The sequence below is a fragment of the Adiantum capillus-veneris genome, chromosome 7 (assembly GCF_014529385.1).
Source record: "Adiantum capillus-veneris isolate H3 chromosome 7, ASM1452938v2, whole genome shotgun sequence".
NCBI lineage: Eukaryota > Viridiplantae > Streptophyta > Polypodiopsida > Polypodiales > Pteridaceae > Adiantum > Adiantum capillus-veneris.
In genome coordinates, this window is record NC_140937.1 from 152,934,242 (window position 1) to 152,959,415 (window position 25,174).

General features: G+C 40.9%; 1 protein-coding gene across 2 annotated transcripts; it reads left to right on the forward strand.

The window, feature by feature from the left end:
* Nucleotides 1–22,779: 22,779 nt before the first annotated feature.
* Nucleotides 22,780–24,595, forward strand: LOC147454838 (zinc finger A20 and AN1 domain-containing stress-associated protein 2-like). Of its 2 annotated transcripts, none has more exons than XM_086516659.1 (2): nucleotides 22,780–22,996; nucleotides 23,818–24,595. In XM_086516659.1, the coding sequence occupies exon 2, from the start codon at nucleotides 23,819–23,821 to the stop codon at nucleotides 24,344–24,346; it is 528 nt and encodes a 175-aa protein (XP_086372785.1). In that variant the 5' UTR covers nucleotides 22,780–22,996; nucleotide 23,818; the 3' UTR covers nucleotides 24,347–24,595. The 2 variants fall into 2 exon arrangements, with proteins under 2 accessions (XP_086372785.1, XP_086372786.1); XM_086516660.1 differs by lacking the exon at nucleotides 22,780–22,996 and adding an exon at nucleotides 23,040–23,175.
* The last annotated feature ends 579 nt before the right edge of the window (nucleotides 24,596–25,174 follow it).

Consider the following 25,174-nt stretch of genomic DNA (forward strand, 5'->3'; position numbering starts at 1 on the left):
AGGCTTGTAGCGACCAAGGGATGAAAAAAATTACAAGTTTCTCATTTTTCCATATGTAGTAGTTATTGAACTATAAGCTCATGAAAGGATTTTTCAAAATGAGTGGATCTACTATGGTTTTGGAATTTTTAGGTTACCATTCTAGTGTTAATTTCTCTCTCTTTTTGAAGTATTGTTCATGCCTATCTAAATAGGTGTTATGCTTTTGTTGCTCTTTCCATCCAAGCACTCTTGCTATGCTCATTAGGAATCTATTCTAATGAAATGCTCACCATGTCTATGTTACTTTCCGCTACACACAAGTTACTAGACCATCAAATGTTACATTGGTATCAGAGCACAAGGTTTCTCTTTTCTTGCTCAAGAAGAGAGGTCCTCAAGCTAACTATAAATGGTTGGTATTATTAATTGCAATTGAGTAAGTAGAATAGGGATTTTTGAGCCTTGCAGTGTGCCTGCTTCGTGCAGATAACGGGGCATCACCATCGAGAACTATGGTCTTAATAGTGGAGTCCTATGGGGCTTGCCTACAGCTTAACCATTATTGAGCTATTAGAAGCTGACAAGAGCCGGTACTATTTTGGTGTTAAAAGACCCTCTCTTCTATTCTTTGCAATTAATGATATTAAAGCCATGGGTACAGGAGCTTGAGTGCTTTTCTAAAGGGGTTAAGAGGAGTAGCAACTAGGTCTTGAAGTGCCAAAGTACACCTAAAAGTTGTTAGAATTGCTGCCAATAGTAAAGAGAGTGAAATTAATGTTGATAACTTTGATTTTGCTAATGAACAGGCTACTAATGATGCCCCTATGCTTGTTAGTTACCTTGTTTCTAGGCCTCAACAAGCCATGGGTAATCCATCCCTCCAAAGTGAGGTTCAATGGCAGCTATGTGCTCATGGGATTCTCCAAACTCCCCACCAAAAAGAGAGAGTACCTAGGAAGCCTCCTTGTGAGACTTCCAAAAGAGGTCTCTCTCTGATAAGGGAAGAAGAAGAGGATCCATACAAGGGGCTCAAAAATCTACTACTTGACGACGCATCTCCTTCCCAAAGGAGAACTCAAGTTTCAATGGTAGAGCCCCCACCAAAAGGAGGAGAAAGAAGTGAGTCTCCTGCCACCTTGACGGAGATGGCTCCACGAAGATGGCAGGCAACATGCTCTCCATCACTCCCGAAACAGAGAAGACCATCGCACACTTCTCCACACCATAATTCAAAGAGGGACAAGAGAAAACAAGAGAAGAAAAAGGTGAGAAAGAGGTCACCCTCTTCTCCATCTTCTTCATCCTCTTCCTCTTATGAAGAAAGTGATGATGTGGACAAGGAGGAATAAGAGAAGAAAAAGGCGAGAAAGAGGTCACCCTCTTCTCCATCCTCCTCAAATTCTTCCTCTCCTGAAGAAAGTGATGGTGCAGCTTTCGAACCACTAAAAAGCAGAGGTCGTCCAAGCTCAAAAAGTTCAAAGAGGGAGGAAAGAACATCTCTTTCCTTACCTACGATGGCACCTTTGGTGCTACGGACAAAGTTTTGGCCTTCATCCAACAATTCAATGCGGCGTTTGGATAGGAGGGCTTCACGGATTTCTCTAAGCTATGCACTTTCAAAAGTCCATCAAGCAATGGTGGTCGGTGAAGCTCCACGAACATGGAAAGCTTTGAGAGCTTCCATCATGAAGCAGTTTTTGGCTACCGATGCCAAAGACAAAGTACTCACCGAATGGCGAAACTTGAAGCTCTCTCCCTACGAATCTATTCACAAATATGTAGGCAAGTTTTGGGACTTACATTTGACTCAAAGCCACAGTCTTCAAAAAGATGGATTTTGGAGATCAAAAACAACAATTTTGTGCGGGTCTAACTGAAGATATGGCGGAGTATGTTAACTTCCAAAGGCCACACACCATATCTGCAGTCATCACCATACCATGGTGGATTCACGATTCAATTTCCAACAAGGGGCTAAGAGAAATCTTAAGCCCACAGAGAACAAGGACCGTACCCAAGGGGAAGGACAATGTCCAAAAGTCTCCTAAAGGGAAAACCAACAACAACAAAGCTAAGGAGAAGGGGGTTTATATAGGCAAAAATAAACTCTGTCCTAAAGAGCTTGAGCGTTATCATAAAGATAATCATCATTTCAAGTGCGGGGAGCAAGGGCATGCTTATCGTGCTTGTCGCCACAAGAATACACTAAATGAGCCTCCTAGAGCTACCTTGGTTGAAATCTAAGAAGAGGATGCTCACCACAAAGGATCTCCTCTATGCCATGCTTGGGAAAGGTAAGAGAACATGATGCTTTTATTCTCTTTGACCTTGATTCTACTCACAATTTCATATCCATAGAGTTAGCCACCAAGCTAGGCATCCAAGCCTATGATATGGGAGATGTCCTACCCGCCACTGATGGTGCTTTCAAGGGGCAAGAAGCCTCAGTCACTCCCTTAATTGCAGAAAGCTTGATTGACTTGTGCAAAAGGTTTCGTCCCCTATAGCAAAGGTAATTTACAATGTATACCTTTGTCTTCAACTCATTTGCAAAAATGAATTGATGCTCGACCAAGGAGTGATTTTGAAGTGTTGGAGAATCATCAAAATTCTAACCCTTAAATCTGAAAAATAAAAGTAGTGGCTCTTGAATTGTGCAAGTTCTCTCTCAAGAGATTTGGATGGCTGTCCAATTCTCAACCATAATAGCTCTGCGATCAAGCGTGCTACTTGAGTAGAGACAAAGAGCAACCTGAGTAAATGTAGCCATCGTTTTGTGTTGTGCGCAGTGCGATAGTGTTCCCGCTTTTGTAGAGTGCTTTGAAGAAGAGCTTCTTTATTGTGCTTCTTGTGCAACATCTCTTCACAACAACTCCTTGTTCGAGGGATTATTGTGCACATTGCATGCCTGCATCCATTATGAGGTACAATACGATTGAAAGCTTTCCAACCTAATGCCGCGTCAGTGGTGGGGAGAAAGCAAGAGATAGATAGGAAGAGAGAGAGAGAGAGAGAGAGAGAGAGAGAGAGAGAGAGAGAGAGAGAGAGAGAGAGAGAGAGAGAGAGAGAGAGAAAGAGAGAAAAGGTAAGGAGAAGAGAGTAGAAAGTCATTTTTGAATTCCATCGCCACGCAAAGAAGGTCTTTTTCAAAGCACTATACAGAAGCAGAAGCATATCCGCACTGCGCACACCATAAAATAGTGGCCTCGCTTACAACCATTGCTCTTTATCTCCTTGTAAGATCACATGCACATACCTCTCTCTCTCTCTCCCTCTCTCTCTTTCTTTCTATCTCTCTCTCCCTCACTATGTCTTACCCTCTCCCTCTCTCTCTCTCTCTCTCTCTCTCTCTCTCTCTCTCTCTCTCTCTCTCTCTCTCCATTCCCTCTATCTATCTCTCCCTCACTATATCTTACCCTATCTCTCCCCCTCTCTCCCCCCCCCCCCCCCCCCCCCCTCTCTCTCTCTCTCTAACTTACACTATTTTGACACTACTCTAACATTTAACATTTCTCCTCTCTCTACATTAGGACTTATTTAACAATAACCATTAAATCATTCCTAATGTGTGTGTGTGTGTGTGTGTGTGTGTGAATCATACACCAAGCAAATAAGAAATCTCACACCAACACTTACAAACTAATCACACACCAACAACAAGCATTATTACCGTGTGTTCACAACGATTGCGAGGAGAAAAGAAGGCTCTACTTTGCAATATTTGTAAATCCCTACAAATGGAGGAGGTATGCGCAATCGATTCATTTTTTTTGTTCTTATTATTGTGTGTGTGTGTGTATGTGTGTGTGTGTGTGTGTGTGTGTGACGGTAGAACAATAGGAAAGGGGGGGGGGGGGGGATTAGATATTTACCTTGCGTTGAAGAGTTGGTTGCCAACACGGTTGAGCGTCCAATGTCGTTCGTGGATAACCCTCACTCCAAAACCGTCTCCGCAATCGATCCCAATAGAATAAATATGTGTGTGAGTGTGAGTGTGTGTGTGTGTGTGTGTGTGTGTGTGTGTGTGTGTGTGAGGGAGAAGGAGGGGAGGAATGGACAAGGGAGAGAGAGGTAGAGGGTGTGGGAGGTAGAGTCGGGAGGATTAGCAAAGCTGCAGGTGCAATGGCGGAGAAGATAAGTGTAGAGTATGCCGCAAATATGCGGCATACTCTGGCCTTCTTTCTTTTTTTTAGGCACCAATGATTACCGTGGATATTATCGCGTTCATTATCGCACATATTATTGCGTAATGTCATTTCAAACGGATACAAACGTATCCGAGGTAGGCGGGGGGGGGGGGGGGTTGGTTTACAAACCACCCCCCTCTACCCTTAGATTACCATAATTTCATACATAGCCTTTTGTTTTTTTTTAATTCTTTTCTTTTCTTGAATTGATAGTATTGAATATTTTATACTAACATGCACCTATATAATTAGCATATGTTTATTTGTAGCACTTTTAGAGGTTTTTTTTAATGAATTTTTTATTCCTTTTGTTACTATTTGCAATTAAAAATTAAGCCATTTAGTATAAGTACTGATTGCACTTTATTTAAAAAAATTATAGCACTCATTGCACTTATTCTCTTTGTATTTTTTATAATTTCTCTCTTTTTATTGAAATATATAATTGACACTATTTTCTCTAATTAATTTTTACTTTTTAGGACACATATGCTAAATATAATTTTTTTGAATTATAATCTCTCTTTCGCGAGTGTGTAGGATGACTAGGATGATCATGACCTCCGAATGGCCCTGAACGTGATTGATGGCTCAAGGACAAACTTCCTTGTCCTTGCGCCAAGTGCAAAAGGGCAATCCCTCGCTTGAGGCACATTGCTTTGGAACACGTGGAGAACAAAGAGCTTTGGCATCCTCGAAAAAGCACTCGGAGAGATGAGAGCGCCACTCACCCCTCACTTGAGGAGGTGCCCCATTGGTCTGTGTTTGGTGGTGGTACACCAGTGTGCAAGTCCGAACGACAGAGACAAGAGCTATTGGACAAATTAGGCGTGGCACATGGTGACCCTTCCACTATCTCTACTTCGACATCTCCTCCTCTTGCGTCTCAGAAGCACTTTCAGCTAGAGGATGAGCACTTGTTTGACATGTGTGATGAGTTACTGGCTCATGAACATGACGTGTGCCAAAAGGATTGTCAGCCATGCACTCGACAGGTAGCGACAACGGAGGACATATTGCTGACGAGTGCCAAACACCTCTTTACAATGGTGCACACTACTCACTACTTCGGGCATCGTTGGAAGTCCTCAACTTGCAAGAAAAAATTGGTTGGAGCACTGCAAGTGTAGATGCACTCCTTATATGGCTTTTTATAGATCTCTCTCGCTTCATGTTGCCTCCTTGCAATTGTATTAATACGCTTTTTTGTTGTAGTTTGATGGGCAAAATGTTGCCAAAAGATCACCACATGCCTTTGGATTGCCAACAAGCTATACCGTATGTCACTACATTTGGCAAGGAGTATGAGCACATCCATGCACGTGTCAATGATTGCATACTATACTACAATGAGCACGCTACCTCATGTCCCATGTGCGGGGAAGCACGCTACAAGACTAGAGTGAGCGGGGTGCACCTACCCCGCAAGGTATTGATACATTTTCCATTAATCCCGTGCATTCAACACTGCACTTGGCACGGAGTATGAGTGCATCCACGTGTGCATCAATGATTGCATACCATACCACAATGAGCACGCAGGAGCTACCTCATGTCCCATGTGCGGGGAAGCACGCTACAAGACCGGGGTGAGTGGGGTGCACCTACCCCGCAAGGTATTGAGACATTTTCTATTGATACCTTGCATTCATCAAACGAAGGTCTACCGTGGAGCTTCTTACATGGCATGCCAACCATCAGTCAAATGATGGAATGATGAGTGTCCCTACAGATTCACCTGCATGGAGGCACATTGAAACTCAATGGCCAGAGTTTGGGTTAGAGCCTTGATACTTGAGGCTTGGGTTAGCAAGTGATGGTGTCAACCCGTTTGGCACTGTCTAGTTCATGGAGCACTTGGCCTATGGTGATCGTCAACTACAATATTCCACCATGGGAGACAACCAAGAAGGGAAATATACTTCTTTCCTTGCTTGTGAAAGGGAAGTACAAAGTGGTGAATATTGATGTCTACCTCGAGCCCCTCATCGAGAAGTTGGAGGAGTTATGGAGAGGCATCCTTGTTATAGATGTCTCACTTCCAAAGGGGGGGAGAGAAGCCTTTGTGAGAGGAATCCATATACGAACTACGCACAAATTTCTTGGGCTTGGAGAGATTTTTGGTATCTCCCTTTGCCTTCTCTCTCTATTTCTCTCCCTCTAGTTTGAAGCTTCTCTCTAAGGATATGATATGTATCCAAGGTTGTCCACATCGATCCACAATGCATGTCCTACTTGCGGGCCATCATTGGTGATAGAGAGTCCGGATGCCTTGCGCAATGTTAATCGATCCAAACAACCACCGTTTCTTACCCGAAGGTCATAGTATGTATAAGGATCCAAAAAATGGGAAGATGCCTCTAAAGCTCACGATGGAAAATTGGGCAACTATTTGGGAAGAGCACTACAACAACAATCCGGCTCCAAGTACTCCACCAAAAGGTATATCAAGGTATTCCATATTTTTAAGGCTTCCATATTGGAAGGACTTAAAAATACAACACCTCTTGGATCCCATGCACATATTCAAGAATGTAGCCCACACACTGTGGGACCACATTATTGGCAAGAAGGACTCATTGGGGATGAGGGAGGATTTGAGGGTCTTGAAATGTCTCCTTGCCTCTGCTACTCCACACCATGCCCCCAATGGGAATATTGTGCTTCCTAAAGCGCCATGGATGCTAGCCACAGAAGAATTGTACCAAGTGAAGGGTACCATTGTGTCTATTCGCACATTAACAGGATACATGAGTTCACTAAAGGGAGCTTTCACAAAAGCAAATAAAGGTGCAAGCGTTCAATTATATGGGTTGAAGTCCCATGATTGGCACAAGATGCTTTAGGTAACTCCCTCTCTCTATTCTCTTTATTGTTTGTTTTTTAGGACACATATGATTTGTGTGTATGACTTTCTCTCACTTTCCCTTCCTCTAATTTACATTGTAGTTCATTCTGCCGGAGAGTATGAGCATATGCCGGGACAAGAAAGTGAGGGATGCTATTTTTAAACTTGGAGAGCTAGTAAGGTACACCACAAGACTCCACTCAACTATACTTTTTAATGTACATAGTAACCTCAACTAGCACTTAGTGTATTCTTGTGTGTTTTCTTACAGTTTGTGATCTTCAAGGAAATTAAAATAGATGCTATCCCTGTTGCTCAAACACTTGCAATGAAAAATGTGTGTGCCATTGAGGATGCATTTCCTTGATCGCTTTTTCTTAGTCAAATCCACCTCTTGGTTCGCAGGGTTGAGGAGATAGCTATATATGGAGTAGTGCACACACAATGGATGTTCTTTTTAGAGAGGTTTTTAAACACTCTCAAAGATTTTGTGCGGCTACGGTCTCAACCAGAGGCATGTATGGCCGAAGGGTGGATCATGCAAGAGGCATTTGTTTACATCTCAAAGTATTTGACACAAGTAGATCCTTCAATGCCTTGCATGTGGTCAGATGAGGAGAATGCAAGAATGACTTCACACTTGCCAAGTGGAAAGGGAAAATTATTGAACATGGATATGAATCTATCCCGAGTGGTCAATAACTTTTGTATTTTCAATGCAAAGGTTATGACCAAGTGGGTGGACTTGTAGACAATGGCAAGGGCAAGGCGTTTGCCGGAGAGAGAAGCATGGAAACAAGTACATGGAGGAAGGAGGGCACCACCAGTGCCTAGACACCTTCCATGTTTCCCATATCTCATTAGTGCGAAGTGGATTCATGAGAGAATGATCGAAGCAAAAGCAGGCAGAGAAGACATCATCGACAAAGAATGGGAGTATGCACGAGGTTGCGTACCAAAGGTAGAGTACTCATATACCTAAACCATATTGTATAGTTTTTTCTTGATTTTATCTTTGTAATTGATAAAAGATATTTTTTTATTTTGTAGTGCCTTTCCTTTAACTCTATGTGGTCAAAGGGTCGTCACTTTTGACCTCGCTACATTCACGAGCACAGAACCACCATGGACTGTGGCATCATGGGCAACTTTGACACAAATGGTGATGAAGCTAGGTACTATGAACTATTGAAAGGATACTAAAGGTTAATTTTAGAAACTTTCATACCTTCATCTTTGAGTGCAAGTGGTTTGCAAATGTGTCTAAACGGCATGAGAATGGCCTCTACATGGTGGTCATTCTAGGATTTCTAGATGACACGATAGATGTTGGCAATCCATGATGTTTGAAAATCTGAGATATGAAGAGGTTGCCATTTGGTATGCCTTAATAGTCTTTTTGACAAGAATAAATTATGCTTCTTTGCTAAACATGTCGACTATTGTCCATATTCCCGTATTCTCATGAATAGATTTGGATAATCCAAAGATAAAATCCATGGATATAGTTTTTGATGGAGAATTAGGGATGGGCAATGGCTGGAGTAATCCAGGTTGCTTCCCTCTATCATACTTGGTCTTTTGGAATACCACACATTTTGAAACATACTCTTGTATGTCCACTTTCATGGTAGGCCAATAGAAGTACGTTTCTACTCCTCGAAGAGTAAGTTGAATCCCTCAAAGCCCCACATAGGGAGGAGCATGAGATTCATACATGAATTTCTCACAAAGAAAGTGAGTAACACATAGCATGTTACCATGGAGAAGATAACCATCCTGCAAAGTGAATGGTTCCTCTTTCTTCCCTAAGGTAAGGCCTGACATTATGTCTCTAAAATCAGGGTCAATAGCATATTCATCTATAGTAGAAGATAGATCATTGTGAGTTATTATAGACACCGCATTTACCCTCGGTTGTCGGGACAGTTCATTGGCCACTTGATTATGCTTACCAGCAATATGAGCAATATTAAAATTAAATTGCGAAAGAAAATTTGCCCACCTCATTTGCTTGTTGGAAAGATTTTTTTGTGTCATGAAGTACTTGAGACTTTCGTGGTCCGTTTGCAAAATAAATGGAGTCCCCAATAGATAGTACTTCTATGTGTCTAGGACATGTAGAACAACTTAAAGCTCTTTTTCATATATGCCCAAGACCCGTTCATCGGCATTGAACCTTTGGCTCTCATATGCTATGGCATGCCCTTCTTGAAGCAATACTACTCCAAGGAAATCACCACAAGCATCACATTGGACCTCAAATGTCTTTGAGAGATCCGGAAGCATAAGCACTGGTTGGGATGTAAGCTTCTCTTTGAGCTTGTCAAAAGCATTTTGTTCTTTAGCAATCCATGAGTACTTAACGTTCTTCTTTGTTAAGTCCTGTAATGGTCCTACTATTTGAGTGAATTTTTCTATGAATCATCTATAGTATGCACACATACCAATAAAGCTTCGTAGCTCATGTAGATTACTTGGATTAGTCCATGCTTTTAATACCTCCAACTTTGATGGATCTATACGGATACCATCTTGAGAGATAATATGAACTAAGTATTGAATCTCTTGAAGGAAAAATTCCCTCTTCTTTTGATTGATAAAAAGCTTGTTCTCCCTCAAAGCTTGAAAAATTACTTGGAGATGTTGCTTGTGCTCCTCCAAGGAGTTGGAGTAGATGATGATATCATCAAAGAACATTCTAGTAAACTTGTAGTGGGGTCTAAAAATTTTCTTCATTAAATGATTGAATGTGGCTGGAGCATTCGTTAAACCAAAAGGCATGACAAGATATTCATAAAGACCAAACGTTGTATGGAACGTGGTCTTTACGATATCTTCATTCACTATCCTTATTTGATAATAGCCACTTTTAAGGTCCTACTGAAGTAGGTCAAACCTTGTAGCTTATCAAACATATCTTCTACCCACGGTACGGGAAATCTGTTTTTGATAGTGATATGATTTAGTGCTCGATGGTCCTCACACATGTGATATGTACCATCTTTCTTTTGCACTAAAAGGATTGGAGAACAAAAGGGAGAGGAGCTAGGCCTCACCATGACCTTGTCTAACAGCTCATGTACTTGCCTCATAATCTCCTCTTGTTGAGCTTGAGAAACTCTATAAGGGTTTATTAGGCGGTGAGCTCCCGAGTAGAAGCTCTATCATTTGGTCATCATCCCCTCGTTTTGGAGGTAACTCCATAGGGATGTCATTGATAAATACTTCTTGGAATCTATTTAGAAAATTAGACAAGTTTAATTCTTCTTGATTCCTACCACTTTGTTTTGTTAAAACATTAGCATCATTTAGAGACTCTCTGACAAAAATCATGTAGGAGGAAACTGAGCTTTTCATTGACTTATCAAAAGCAGGTGAATTTACAAGTGGTATGATACGACCAAACTTATTAGCATCTATAAACATGCTCTTTTCCATGTAGATGAAGTAGATTATCCTTTCAGGGAAGTTCATGTTGGCAGCCATTCGATCGAACCATGGTGCCCCTAGGATAACATCCTCATGTTGGAGAGGAGAGATGAAAAAGTCTTCTTTGTCGACGTAGCTTTGGACATGAAGCCTCAACTTCCCAATCAAGGGAGTAACTCCATCTTGTAGTCCCTTGAAAGCCCCATCAACAGTTACAATATGTCCCACCTCAAAGGCTTGAATGCCCAATTTAATGGCCAACTCCATTGATATGAAGTTGTGAGTAGAGCCAAGGTCAAAAAGGATGAAGGCATCATGCTCCCTCACCTTTCCCCAAGCATAGGAAAGGGATGACCCTTTGCAATGAGCATCCTCTTTTGGAACTTTGACCGTGGAAGCTCTCGGAGTCTCATTGCGGGCATTTCTTTTGGGGCAAGAACAATAGCCATGTCCTTGCTCCCCACACTTAAAGCATTTGCGATCTAAAATGGGACGCCACCTGCGAGCAGACAACTTTGGCAAAACCCCTATATACCACTCATATTACGGAATATGACCCCCCTTCTACGCTTATACGACAATCTATGAAGAAAAATATCATACCCCTATCTTACTATAAAATTTAGGGCTTACATGATCTAACAAAGAGTGTATAGCATAGTGACTGGCAATGTACTAAGGAACCACTTCTGTTGATAACTAGATGTACCCTCAATGTGTCTTAGTTTGACTTTCAAACTATATGCACGATCAACCTGAACTCTGGCTACTCATTCAATTTGACCCATCCAAAGCTAGTGTAAATCAACCTTTGAACTGCTCCAAATCAGCCCTTATCTATGACCTGCTTGATGCAAAATTTGATGTGTGACCCAATAAAAAACTTCCCCTAAATTCATCCGAGTTCTAGTGCACATTGGTGACCAATTGTTACAAGTAATCAACTCGGGTCAGTCCCCCCCCCAATAAATATGATACCCCCCTTCCTTATTTTTAAGCTTGGGAGATAAATTATTGGGGGTATGTCCCTAACTTATACACTTATCTAACTTGTAAAAAAACCCCCCTCCCCTGCACTTATGTGGTGCGGTAAGTTTTCCATGGTGAATCCCTCGGGCCTCTAGCTCTTCAGGAGAGAGTTTGTTTTTACCTTTGTAAACTCCTTTCTCCTTCGTCTTGCTGTTGTTGTTGTTGGAATTGCCTTAGGAAGAACTTTGAGCATTTTTCTTCCCCTTTGCATCATTTTGATCTTTGTTTTCCATGGGCTTAGCATTCTTTTTAGCCCCTTGTTGAAAATTGAATTGAGATGCAACCATAGTGTGGTGGATGATTTCAGTGATAGAACCAGGCCGTTGGGAGTTGACATACTTGGCCATTTCTTCAGGTAATCTCGCACAAAATTGTTTCTTTTGCTCAACGAAGTCTATCTTTTGAAAGATTGTAGCTTTGAGATGTAAATCCCAAAACTTGTCTACATATTTGTGGATAGACTCGGCGGGGAGTAGCTTCAAGCTTCTCCATTCAGTAAGCACTTTGTCCTTGGCATTGCTTGCAAGAAATTGCTTCATTATGGAAACTCGTAGAGTTCTCCATGTCCTCGTAGCTGCTTCATTCCCGCGGAGACTAGCCCACCATTGACGAGAAGGATTTTGAAAGTGCATAGATACACGACGTAGCTTGGAGGACTCTGCAAAGCCCTCGTCTCTGAAGGCTGCATCAAATTAATGGATGAAGGCTAGTACTTTGTCAGTAGCACCAAAGGTGCCATCATAGGTGAGAAAAAAGATACTCTTGTCTCTCTCTTTGACCTTTTAAAGCTTTAGGGACCTTTTCCAAGTAGGGTAGGATTTGCGATGTCCTCTCCTCGTGTGTTCTCTAGGAGAATAACCGATGCTTTCATCAAAAGAGGAGGAAAGTGAAGAAGAAGGAGAAGACGGTGACCTCTTTCTTGCGTTTTTCTTCCTTTGTTTCCCCTCTTCCCTTTCGGAGTAATGAGGAGAAGGACTATAGGATGATCTTTTCCTCTTGGGAGGAGTTGGGGATCATCAAGACCGCCATCTTCGTGGATCCACATGGCAGGTTATCATGTCCCCTCCTAGCACCTACCCACTTTAATTTCAAATCTGCTATCTTTAGGTCAATTTTTTACTTAATTAGGAAATATCTAAAAATACAAATTTTTACTATTTTTGGATAAGTTTTTATGGATTTCTAGAATCAAGGCTCTTTAAATGGCTTTGTACATCTTTATCTTTATTACAAAAAATTGGGAATCTTATAGTGGGGTTCAAATCACTAGCCAAGTATAGAGGTGAGCGCTTGATTGCTTGTTTGCTTTTGTAGTTAGGATTTAAAAAGATTTAAAGTCTCATGGCCTAGGTTCATGATTGAGATAAGTATTTGAGATTTGGTCAACCATCCAAATCTCAATCAACAACATATTTATTGCCTGGAATTTGAGAATTTTTTAAACGAGAGAGAATTTGGTATTCTTGATGAAGCAAACATAAGGTCTAGGTTCATGACTGATTGAGACATGAGCTTGGGTTTGAGGTTGTTTGCATTTAGCATTGAGATTTTGAAAATTTCCAAATGGTTGAGATAAGTCTTTGAGATTTGGACAACCGCAACTGTCTAATTTTCACACAAAAGCATAGTTTCTGTTTGGGACTGAGAGCTTGCAAGATAGAACACAATATCTTGGATGCAATAAACAATTGGGGAAGATGGTATTTAAAGATTGCGTTTGAAGTTTGGACGGTTATCCAAATCTGGTATGGAATTGAGATTTAGACAATTGCTCAAATATGATCATTGCATATGTTTTTGCATTTCTTAGAGATTATTAAGTAAAAATGGGAGCCTGTTTCAACGAATCTATGATAAATGTGATGGTCTTTGGAGCTTGAACCCATGGCCTAGGTTCATGACTCATATAAGTCTCTGAGATTTGGACAACCGTCCAAACTTCAATTGACACCATGTTTCATGCTTGGGGTTTAAGCTTTATCAATCTGGTTTGGGCTTCAATTTATAAATGAGAGTTAACAAATAAATAATTTGGTGGACTAGAATGCAGTGGAACGATGGCCTTTGAATGTGGGTTTTGAGATCATTAGAGACTTCTGTAATGTTAAACATATGGGATGACAAATATATGGGATTTGGGAAACCATCCAAATCTCTCACGAAAAATGGGTCCAGTGTGGGGTACAAATCACTAGCCAAGTATGGAGATGAGTGCTTGATCGCTTGTTTTCTTTTGCAATTAAAATTTAAACGGTTTAAAGTCTCATGGTCTAGGTTCATGATTGAGATTTGGAAAACAATCCAAATGTCAATTGATGACATATTTATTGCTTGGAGTTTGATAATTTTTTTCAATGAGAGAGAATTTCGTATTCTTCATGAAGCAAACATAAGGCCTATGCTCATGATTGATTGAGATAGGAGCTTGGGTTTGAGATTGTTTTCATTTAGGATCGAGATTTGAATACTTTTCCAAATGGATGAGTTAAGTCTCTGAGAGTTGGATATTGTCGAATTATCACACAAAAACATAGTTTTTGTTTGGGGTTGAGAGCTTGCAAGGACATAATAGCTTGGATGTAGTAAAAAAATGGGAAAGCTGGTATTTAAATAAATTTTCTTTTGATGTTTTGACGGTTGTCCAAATTTGGTATGAAATCGAGATCTAGACAATTGCTCAAATCTGATCATCGCATATGTTTTTGTATTCCTTAGAGATGTTAGTAAATTAAGTAAAAATGGTAGCATGCTTGCAGCAAGTCTATGATACATATGATGGTCTTTGAAGCTCGGACCACGGAGGACTTAATGAAGTCACTTGACGGCCTCTACGAGAAACCATCAGCATCCAATAAGGTATTTCTCATGAAGCGTTTGTTCAATCTAAAGATGACAGAGAATGGTTTAGTTGCAGAACACTTAAATGCCTTTAACACCACATAAGTCAACTTCAATCGGTGAAAATCAATTTTGATGATGAAGTGCGAGCTCTCCTTATACTATCGTCTCTACCGGATAGTTGGGACAACCTTGTGATGGTTGTAAGTAACTCTATCTCTAGCACAAATACTCTTAAGTTTGATGATGTTATGGGTGTGCTCCTAAGCGAGGAAATGCAAAGGAGAAGTACAGGTGAATCATCAGGTGCTACACTGTCAGTGGAAACAAGAGAAATACCTAAGGAGAGATTCAAAAACCAAAAGGGTCGTGATTGCTCAAGGCGACTCACGCACAAAGGCAGTTCTCGAATGTTGGAACTGATATGACAAGAAGGGCCACGTCAAGAAGGATTGCTGGTCCAAGAAGAAGGAGTTAGAGTCTCAAGAAAACAAGCCAACATCGGAGGCCAATGTGGTAGGTAGAGTAGAGCAAGATGCTCTAATTCTCTCATTATACATTGTGTCTAATTTCTGGATAGTAGATTCTGGGGCTCCATTCCATGCAACACTGCACAAGCAGCATTTCCAAGATTACATCAAAGGTAATTTTGGGTATGTATACTTGGGAGTTGATGAAGCTTGTGAAACTGTCGGCAAAGGTACAGTTCGTGTCAAAACTACTAATGGAAATGAATGGAAGCGTAAAGATGTTAGGCATGTTCCTTCTCTTCGCAAAAATTTCATCTCTATAGGATAATTGGACGATGAAGGCCACAACATTGCATTAAAAAACAAACGGTGAAAGATTTAAAGGGATCTTCGGTGGTTGCCAAAGGAGAAAAGGTTGGTACACTTTACTTGTGTACTGTTAGCATGCAATCTTCAACTTGTGCAATAGCTACATAAGTCGACAATGTGGTGTGGCACTACTGTCTTGGGCATATGAGTGCCCAAGGAATGCAAATCCTTCAATCAAAGAAGGTTCTACCAAGTTTGAAAGAAGTAGACTTGGAGTTTTGTGAAGATTGTGTTTATGGTAAACAAAAGCAAAAAATGAAAGAAAAAATAAAAAACTTAAATTGGTTCTATCTGATGTTTGGGGTCCTGCAAGTACACCATCACTTGGTGGCTCAATGTATTATGTAACATTCATAGACGATGCAACTAGGAAAACATGGGTTTATGTAATGAAGAATAAGTCCGATGTATTTTCCATATTTCAAAGGTGGAAAGTCTTTGTGGAGAATGAAGTAGGTACCAAGCTTAAATGCCTCAAATCCGACAATGGAGGCAAATATTGCAGCCAAGCTTTTGAAAGCTTTTGTGCTAGCAATGGCATTTGGAGGCAAAGGACAACCCCAAGAACAGCTCAACAAAATGGCATTTTTGAATAGATGAACAGAACGATCATGGAGTGAGCACAAAGAATGCAAATACATGCAAGCCTACCACTTGAGATTTGGGCGGAAGCAGTAAGTACATATGTGTACTTAATCAACCGTTCACTCTCAATGACATTGGATGGGGAAGTTCTAGAAGAGGCATGGACAGGTAAACCAATGAATTATCCATTTCTCAAAGTGTTTGGGTGTGAGGCTTTCATGCACATAGATAGAAGCCTAAGGTCAAAGCTAGATGCAAAGTCCAAAAAGTGTTTCTTCATTGGTTATGGAGAAGCTGACTTTGGGTATCATCTATGGAATCCTGAAGATGGTAAAATCTTTAGAAGCAGGGATGTAATTTTCAACGACCAAAATATGTACAAAGATTACTTGGAAAGAAAAAAAAAAAAGGTGATGAGTACCTGGAGCTTGAGGACGGTGAAGACTCAAGGAGTGCAAACGGCGACAACGTACACCAACGTCAACCAAATGAGGAGCCTCAACCTATTCCCCAAAGATCTACAAGAGCAAGTAGACCTCCAGAAAGGTTTGTTCCTTCCTTCAACCACCTTTTGATCTCAAATTCTAGAGAGTTAGAATCATACAAAGAATCCATGCATCACAAATCCAAAGAAAAATGGATGAAGAGCATGCAAGTGGAGATGGACTCATTACATCGCAACCAAACATGGGAATTCGTCGAGTTGCCTAAAGGTAAGTGGGCACTGTAGAACAAATGGGTGTTTAAGTTGAAGGAAGAAGAAGGTGGGAAGAAAAGGTACAAGTGTAGGCTTGTGGTAAAAGGGTTTTCTCAAAAGAAAGGTATTGACTTCAATGAAATATTTTCTCCTATTGTAAAAATGAACTCAATTAGGCTTGTCTTAAGCCTTGTGGCTGCTCATGACTTAAATCTTGAGCAAATGGATGTGAACACGACATTTCCTCATGGTGACTTAGAGGAGGAAATTTACATGCTTCAACCAAAGGGGTATGAAGTAAAGGGTAATGAGAAAATGGTTTGCAGATTAAAGAAAATCTTGTATGGTTTAAAAAAAGCATCAAGACAATGGTACTTGAAGTTCGATTGATGGATGTTGGATCATGGATTCAGAAGATGCAACTCGGATCATTGCATCTACACAAAGAATTTGGGAGATGGAAAGTTCGTCATCCTAATGTTGTATGTTGATGACACGTTGATTGCAAGTGCTAACATGCAGGATATCAAAGACCTAAAAGAGGAGTTGTCTAAATCGTTTTCAATGAAAGATTTAGGTGCTGCAAAATGGATACTTGGTATGAAGATATCAAGGGACAGGACAAAGAAGACAATAAAGCTATCTCAAGAGGATTACATTAAGAAGGTACTAGAAAGGTTTGCAATGCAAAATGCAAAATCGGTTTCTACACCTTGGGCTGGTTACTTCAAACTAACTAAGGATATGTGTCCAAAGCCACAAAAGGAGATAGCCTATAAGTCTAAAGTTCCATATGATGCAGCGATAGGTTCTCTAATGTATGCTATGGTCTGGACAAGGCCAAATATTGCACATGTAGTGGGAGTTGTGAGTAGGTTCATGGAAAACCCATGTAAAGAGCACTGGCAAGTTGTGAAGTGGATACTTAGGTATCTCAAAGGGACAACAAAAAATGCTTTGTATTTTGGAGGCACTGATATTTTCGTGCAAGGATATGCTGATGTAGATAAGGCAGGTGAAAAAGATACTCGAAGAAGCACTATTGGCTATGTCTTCACAGTTGGAAACACATTAGTAAGTTGGGCTTCAAAGCTGCAGAAAGTGGTCTCACTTTCTACCACAGAAGCAAAGTATGTAGCAATGACGGAGGTAAGCAAAAAATTTCTGTGGCTTCACAAATTCTTGGAGGAGCTTGGATACAAGCAAGACAACTGTGTCTTATACAGTGAGTCAAAGCGCCATTCATCTTGCGAAGAACTCAACCTTTCAGTCAAGGACAAAGCACATTGAGGTGTGATATCACTTCATACGCACTCATTTGGAAGAGGGATATCTAAAGCTAGAAAAGGCGCATACAAGTGAAAACTTGCAGGTATGTTTACAAAGGTAGTCAACAAGAAGAAGTTGAGCTTTTGCTCATCTTCAATCGGCATTCAAGGATACGAAGCAGGATGAAAAAGCAGTTAGAGGTTTGGTTTGGAGATTAGTCTCCAAGTGGGAGATTGTTAAGTATGGAGTCTGATTTAACCCTTGTAATTTTCAGTATAAAAACGCACATTTGTAAGGCCCCCGTTATGAGAAGAATCCATCGTGCATGAAGAAAAAGCACTCGCTGAAAACCATAACTTTCACGGCCTCGCCAGAATATTCCTTTTCATCGAAATATTATGGCCGAACGATGATCGAAAAGTGATCAGAAAATGGACAGTCGGTTGGCCGGTGGTCAGAAGTCAATGGCCGGTGGTCGGTGGCCAAATTCAATGATCGGTGGCCGATTTAAAAACGGACTTGTCTTCTCAAGGGCGGCCACACATGGGCGCATTGGAGAGTCCAAGTCGGACTTGTCAACACAAGGGCGGCTACACACACGGCCGCCTCTCATGAGAGAGGGCAACCCTTTTGGCCTATAAAAGGAGGCCTCTTCTACACACAAAAAGGGTTTGTGAAGCATTGTGGTGCATTGTGAAGTTGATGTGAGGTGGTGAGAGTGAAGAAAGGCGGGAGCTCCAAAAGGGTATAATCCCTTTGTAATCTACTTCTTATTTTGAAGTACTAAAGCCATTGAGTGGCTACTTTCTCGTGGACGTAGCCCACATTGGGTGAACCACGTATATCGTGTGATCTCTCTCTCTCTCTCTCCTATATAATCTCTCATGTGTGAAAATTATCTCTGTCCATTAAGTAAACTACTCAATTATCCACTTAGGTACGTCATATTTCCTAACAATGGTCAGTTTTGGGAGCGTCATATAGGAATTGAAACTTGGTGATGGTTGTTGGAGAACAACCACATCGCTCGCGAGCAATTCAACTCAGCGGTTGGATCTCTACAAGCAATAAGTTTAAACAAATAATATTCTATCAATTGTTTTGAGTTGTTGATTTGTTTAATTTGGTTGGGTTAATGTAGAGTCAGGGTGGTCAAACATGCGTACTTGTAGATGACGATGACGATGACGAGGAGAAGGATTAAATAGAAAATTATTTATCTAAACTCTCATAAAGTTCCAATGTGGCACAATGTATATACAACTATTTCCTTTTATTTGTAACTTTTTTTAATAGTTGATCTTTTGCACATTGAATTGTAAACGTAAAGTATATTCAATTTCAATTTTTTGTTTTTTCTGTATACTCTTTCAAAAAACAAGTGATGTTTCATATGTTTTATGTAGGTAAAAAATAAGGTGCTCATTTGGGCCACCCACCCAAATGAGCACCTTTATTTTTGAATATGGGTGTAGCAGTAATAGTTACGGCAATGCACACAGTAATAGTTACGGGTATATTACCGCGTATATTGCTGCTAAACCACTACAGTGTGAGTTGCCGCTGTTATTGCCGCACACACAATCTTTTCTCTTTCTATTTTCCTTTGTTAGCCCATGACAATGCTAGCGGTTTTGTAATTTTCCCCTTATAGTGAGAGAGGGTACGCTGGCTATCTAGTCTGGTGTGTACGCATAGTGAATGAGGTAGAAAAAGAGAGAAGGATGCTAGGGTGACGAGGTGATAGAGGGAGTGGTGATTGAGAAGCACCGAAGGTAAACAGAGGTTGTGGTTGGAAGGGAGGGTTGATGAGAGGTAGAAAGGGAAGAAGTGTAATTGTCTGGTAGTTGGAGACGTTGTATGACGATCAAAACTGTGAGCTAAGAATTTGTGGGATTTAAAGAAAGAGATCAATAAAGTTGTGCGGTTCTCTTGCGGCATGCGAGAACGTGACCTGAGAGAGGTAGTGGGCAGTTGAGGAGGGTGGGTGGAACTGGCCTGCCGAAGTCAAAAGCGAGCGAGGTAAACAATTAGGAGTGGGTGGTTGGGGATGGTGGGCATGCACGCGTAGCTAACGGGGAGAGAAAAAACCAGCACCTTACATGTCTGAAGTTGTATGGCGGGTTGGGCACTATAGTTTGTTGTCGTTGGCCATGCACTGAAGTAGTTGCTAGAACTATGCCCTTAGGTGTCGAGCATAAAGTGGGGTGTTGAGGGTTGCTACTATTGCATACCATCATCAAGGCTTTTGTGTTGTTCTCCTCATGTCCAACTCATGCTCATTTTTTTCCCCCAAAGGTCTCTTGGGGGTTGTTCCCATGGTGGTGGTGAAGCTCCTTTTGATGTCACCTACATGGGGGTTACAAAGAGATGTCTATCTATTGGCTTGCAAGAGAGGGACATAGTGTAGAGCAATGGAAAAAAAAAAAAAAACCGGCTCTCTTCACTTACTCTCCAATTATCTAGTACGGGCAATATAATAGCCAAATTATTTGTATTTTATATGCATCTCTCAAATCTCAACACATTTCACATTGTATACAAGTCCTCTAGAATTTTGACAGTTTCTTCTTTAGCAAGAGGGATGAAGATGATCCAGAATTAATGAGAAAGCAAATAGAGTAAAAATTTATATCCTTTTACCCATGTATATACTAAAATTCAAAACGAATCACCATGCCATGCAACTTCATATGCACTTAATTCATAGAATATCATGATTCAAACTATCCTGTTGATTTGTATTGGTGTCCCTCATCACTATTTGATAAAGCATTATCCTTAATGATATCCAAAAATTTCGAAGAATTTCTAGAAATATGCAGATCCAGAAGGAATGAAACAATAAAATTCAATGAAACTAGTTACTAGAGTTGGATAATTGCACTTATCTTTGGTACATAATGTTGCCAGAAAGCGAATCATGCACCTCACTTGGATATCGAGTTTAGAATTTTGGTGACTTCTTGTTACCAAGAGAGTAGAAACCTTGCTCTAATATCACACTGATGCCCTGCAAAATAGTGAAATGACATGCTACAAGCCATAAAACAACAAATCTGCATACCTAGCAAATCCCACACGCACATAATCAATACTATACATGATCTGAGAGCGAGAGAGTGTAGAACCCCTCCCTGCCCATGCTTTACTCCTCCTCATGTGCGACCCCCACCTATGCTCGCAGACACTCTATAACTACCGCGTCTAGCCCCGCTCCCTAGCTCCTTTCTTGTGTGTGTGTTGCACGACACATTGAGATAGAGAGAATCCACTCCATGCAAGTGCCACTACGAAAGTCATTGATCTTCGTAGCTCCAGCCTCCACATAATGGCCTTGTTGTGTAGCACTCCCTAAACCAGAGCAGCACCCATACCCTCCACCACGTCCCCTTGTTGTGAAGCTCTCCCTACTGCTGAGATCAACCACCCTTTCACTTCATTGCTATCTCCAGGAGTGCTTTCAATTGTCCAACTCACACACCGATCAACTCTCTCTCTCTCTCTCTCTCTCTCTCTCTCTCTCTCTCTCTCTCTCTCTCTCTCTCTCTCTATCTCTCTCTCGTCTGCCTACTCGACATCCTGCATGCGTTGTTTGCTGGATTAAATTGATCCTCTTCACATCCTCCCTTCGGACACGCCTACCCATATGGATGTTGCACTACTCCTCAGGTGGGATAAGGCCACTGCCGCTGCGTACCATTGATCAACTCCTCAAGTGGGATATGGTCACCGCCCTTGACTCCCTCTGACAGCATGCCCTGCCTCCTTTTCACAACAAACATGTTTCTTGCTATGACAAAATCTTCTGCCACACGTTCCCTCCCTTCTTTCACTTCCCATTTTGCTTCGCTAATTCCTCCCATTCCTAGAGTATCTATACAGATTCGCCGTAACAAAACATGCGTATAGACCTACTAGAGGGTCATAGAAACTGTTTTTCGATAAAAACAAATCGCATTTCTTATGAAATCATATGGAGCCAATGTAACATATGGCTAGTACAATATATGGACGAGCATGAAGGACACAAGTCGAAAGGCACGCAGTGCTGAGCGTGAGGGAGGCACAACGCTATAAGAGTGCCCTTCCAAAGGTATTTGGCAAAAGATAACTTGCTAGCAAACATGGCTTGATTGTAAACGTTATGGGAAAGTGTCTTAAGTTTCTCCCTGACTGGAAAATGACAAATGTGGGCTCAAGAGAAATCAAAAGTCTAAAAGGTTCATTTTGTATGTAAATTTGGTAAAAATCTTATAGCTATCTTACACAAAAGCCTAGCTAGACATAAAAGGCAAGGGAAAGTGTTTCATGTTTCTTCTTTCTCTAGCAAAAGGAATTTGTGAGGTCAAAATGTTTTGAAAGGAAGTGAAGGCTTAGGAAAAGAATAAGCTATGACAATACAAGCTAGAAAGAGATCATGGTTGGTAGCTTGTAGTTTTGTGAAAAAAAATTGTTGAAACAGCAAGGCACTTGGCAACTTTTGATTTAGGGGTGTCATATTCCTAGTATACCCTAAAAAATCATTCATGTGTGGGTTGGTGAAGATAGAGTTTTCGAATGAGTCTTTTATCGCTGGGTGAAGAATTGCATTTACGGTCGACACAATGAGATTAGGTGTCCCACAACAATCTTGAGTATCTTAATTCTACTCATAAGTTTTAGACAACCATGTATCCTTATGACAAGCACAACCAATTTTGAGTTGCCTCCTTGCACATCCCAACAACAATTGAGGGCAACTTGTAACCATCTCATTACAACTTTGTGCATCAAAGTTGACATTTTCTTTCCGAGAGCAGAATACGTGTGCTTTGTGAAAGTGGTTCCTGGGAGCTTTTTTTTCTAAAGAGCATAATATTTGTGCTTGGTGAATGTTGGTCTCAGTGAAGCTTTTTTCTTTTGACCTAAACAATTGTGTCAAATTGACACTTGCATTCTCTGTAAAGAAGACATCTTCATAGCTATGGAGACATGAGAGACCGACCGACCGAATTTGACGCTTTGTCGTTGTTGCGAGTCTCACATTAAACTTGGTGTAGTTGTAGTTTTTTTTTGAGGGAGTAGTGACCTTAATTTTGATTCCTAAAAACTTGTTAAGATTAAAATGCTTAACGTATGTGTAACGTTCATTTTAAAGCAAGCATAAAATATAACGAGGGTGTTAATGTGGCATTTTCACGACGAAGAAGGGAAGGGAGGGAGGAGCAGGTCCGCCCTACCGCGACAGCTTCGTCTTCCTCCCCACCAACGCATACACACACAGAAACACGCACACCAACTCCTTCAGGTATTCCCCGTTCTTGGTTCTTTCTTCCATGGTCCACCGCTCCCTTTGAAAAAATTAGGGTTTCTTCATAAGCTAGCATCGCGCAGACGAAGACACCAAATTGACACCCCAGGTTAACTCATTTCTTCATCAGCGCCCAGCAGAGCTCTGCTTGTGCAGCTTTTGAAATGTCCTTGCTGGTCTACGCCTTGCTCCATTTTGATCCTGTTCCAATGAAATTTCTGTTCTGAAAATGCAGAAGGGCTTTTAATTATGGAATTTTTGCTACTATAGTGTGATTCTCGTTTGTTTGAGTAGATGATGGGGTGTGTAAAATTTTGCAGAAGTCTACAGTTTGCTGCTTCTAAGTGGATGAGGGTTCATGTGTCTGACATTGTCAATGTTCTTCTTTTATAGATTGATCTCATGAAGATTGTGAAAGTGGTGTTTTAGCTCGGATATTCTGGATGTTTGTGATATTTATTGGTGTGATTGTAGGTTTGTGCACATGTATGACGCACATCTTAATCCGCATTAAACATTTGTTTATTAGATTTAAATGTATTGGTGTGATTTAATGGAGACGAATGTTTGTGTTTTATTGGGTTTACATGTATTGGAGACGAATGTTGTTGTTTATTGGATTTAGTTGCATTGGTGTGATTGTCGGTTTGCACACATGTATGAAGCTCATCTTAATCCACTTTGGAGACAAATGTTCTGTGTGTTTATTGCCTATAGATTCTTTATACATGCATGTATACTTGTCCTTATGTCATATTGGCGGATGCTTGATTGCGCTTGCACTAAGAATTCTCCTATAATGGACATCTCTTTCACAGGATGGCACAAGAGAGCTGGAAGATGGAAGCAGAAGAGACAGGTTGCCAGCCTCCAGAAGCACCGGTCTTATGTTCAAACAATTGTGGATTTTTTGGCAGTGCAACAACAATGAATTTGTGCTCTCGGTGTTATCGAGATGTTCTCGCCAAGCAAGCTAAAGCTGCAGAGGCAGCGGCTGCCATCTCAGCAGTCCACTCCCAAGCAACAGCAGCAGAGAGGCAGGAAAAGATTATGAAGGTAGAAGTGGAAACATGCACCCAGTCTTCTGTTGCCCAGATCGCGTCTTCTTCCAATGAGGTCAAAGCTTTGGGAGCATGTGATTCAACCCCACCTAAGCCCAGCAGGTGTGCATCATGCAATAAGCGGGTAGGCCTGACAGGTTTCAAATGTCGATGTGGTGGTATATTCTGCTCTCTGCATCGCTACAATGACAAGCACAACTGTTCGTTTGATTATAGAGCCGCAGCACGAGAGGCCATCTCCAAGGCAAACCCTGTCGTAAAGGCGGACAAAATTGACAAGATTTAGGCGACAAGTTTCTGCATACACTTGATAATCTACTGTCTGTATACGCTGTTAAGGTCCAGTATGCAGACACGCTCATCTCATATCCCTGTCATTTATGCTGTCCGCATTCAAAAGAACATTTGTTACCGATCTTTCTGCACCATTGTGATAGCATGCTTGCTGTGGCCACTTGGTCAATTATACATAAAGTTAACATGTGTTTTCGGCTGTATTGATGGAACCTGCATTAATTGTTTGTTGTTTGTGCGAGTGGTTTTGCTGTCCGTCTATTGTTTATTTAATGCAATTTCTCATTATGATGTTTATTCAGACTCTTCTCTTTTTGCATCCGATATGATTTATTTTTACTTTGATAAGTATTAATATTACTACCAGGTACGTAAATGGTCTATTGATGTACAACAAGGAGCTCTTGTGGAGCTGTATTTTGAGAAGAACAAAAATGGCCTTTGCCAAGTGTAGCACTTGATTTGACCTTTTTCAAGAGCAGAAATGTTTTTATCAGTAATGGCTGGGTTTAATGGATTGCATTAGTTGTATATGTGTCTAATTGGCTTTGGGAATTGAAAAATAGTTGAAAACATGCTGAGAAGCGGTATTGATGATTATGGCCGTTGTCTAATAGGTTGCAATCATTGTGCATTGCTTTTCTTCTAATACTGAGGTGTAATTGGCTAGCGTTCAAATGAACAGGCTGAAACACTGTTTGCTACTCGTCCGGTGTAGCCTTTGTGTATACAGCTAGAATCAAAATCGTATGTACTCCGGGCCACATGTGGCACTTTTTCATGGGTGCTAATGTGCTTGCAATTTGTTGTCAAGTGTGTG

Excerpts from the sequence above, each read along its gene's own strand:
- LOC147454838 (XM_086516659.1), top strand. The coding sequence starts at position 23,819 with ATGGCACAAGAGAGCTGGAAGATGGAAGCAGAAGAGACAGGTTGCCAG.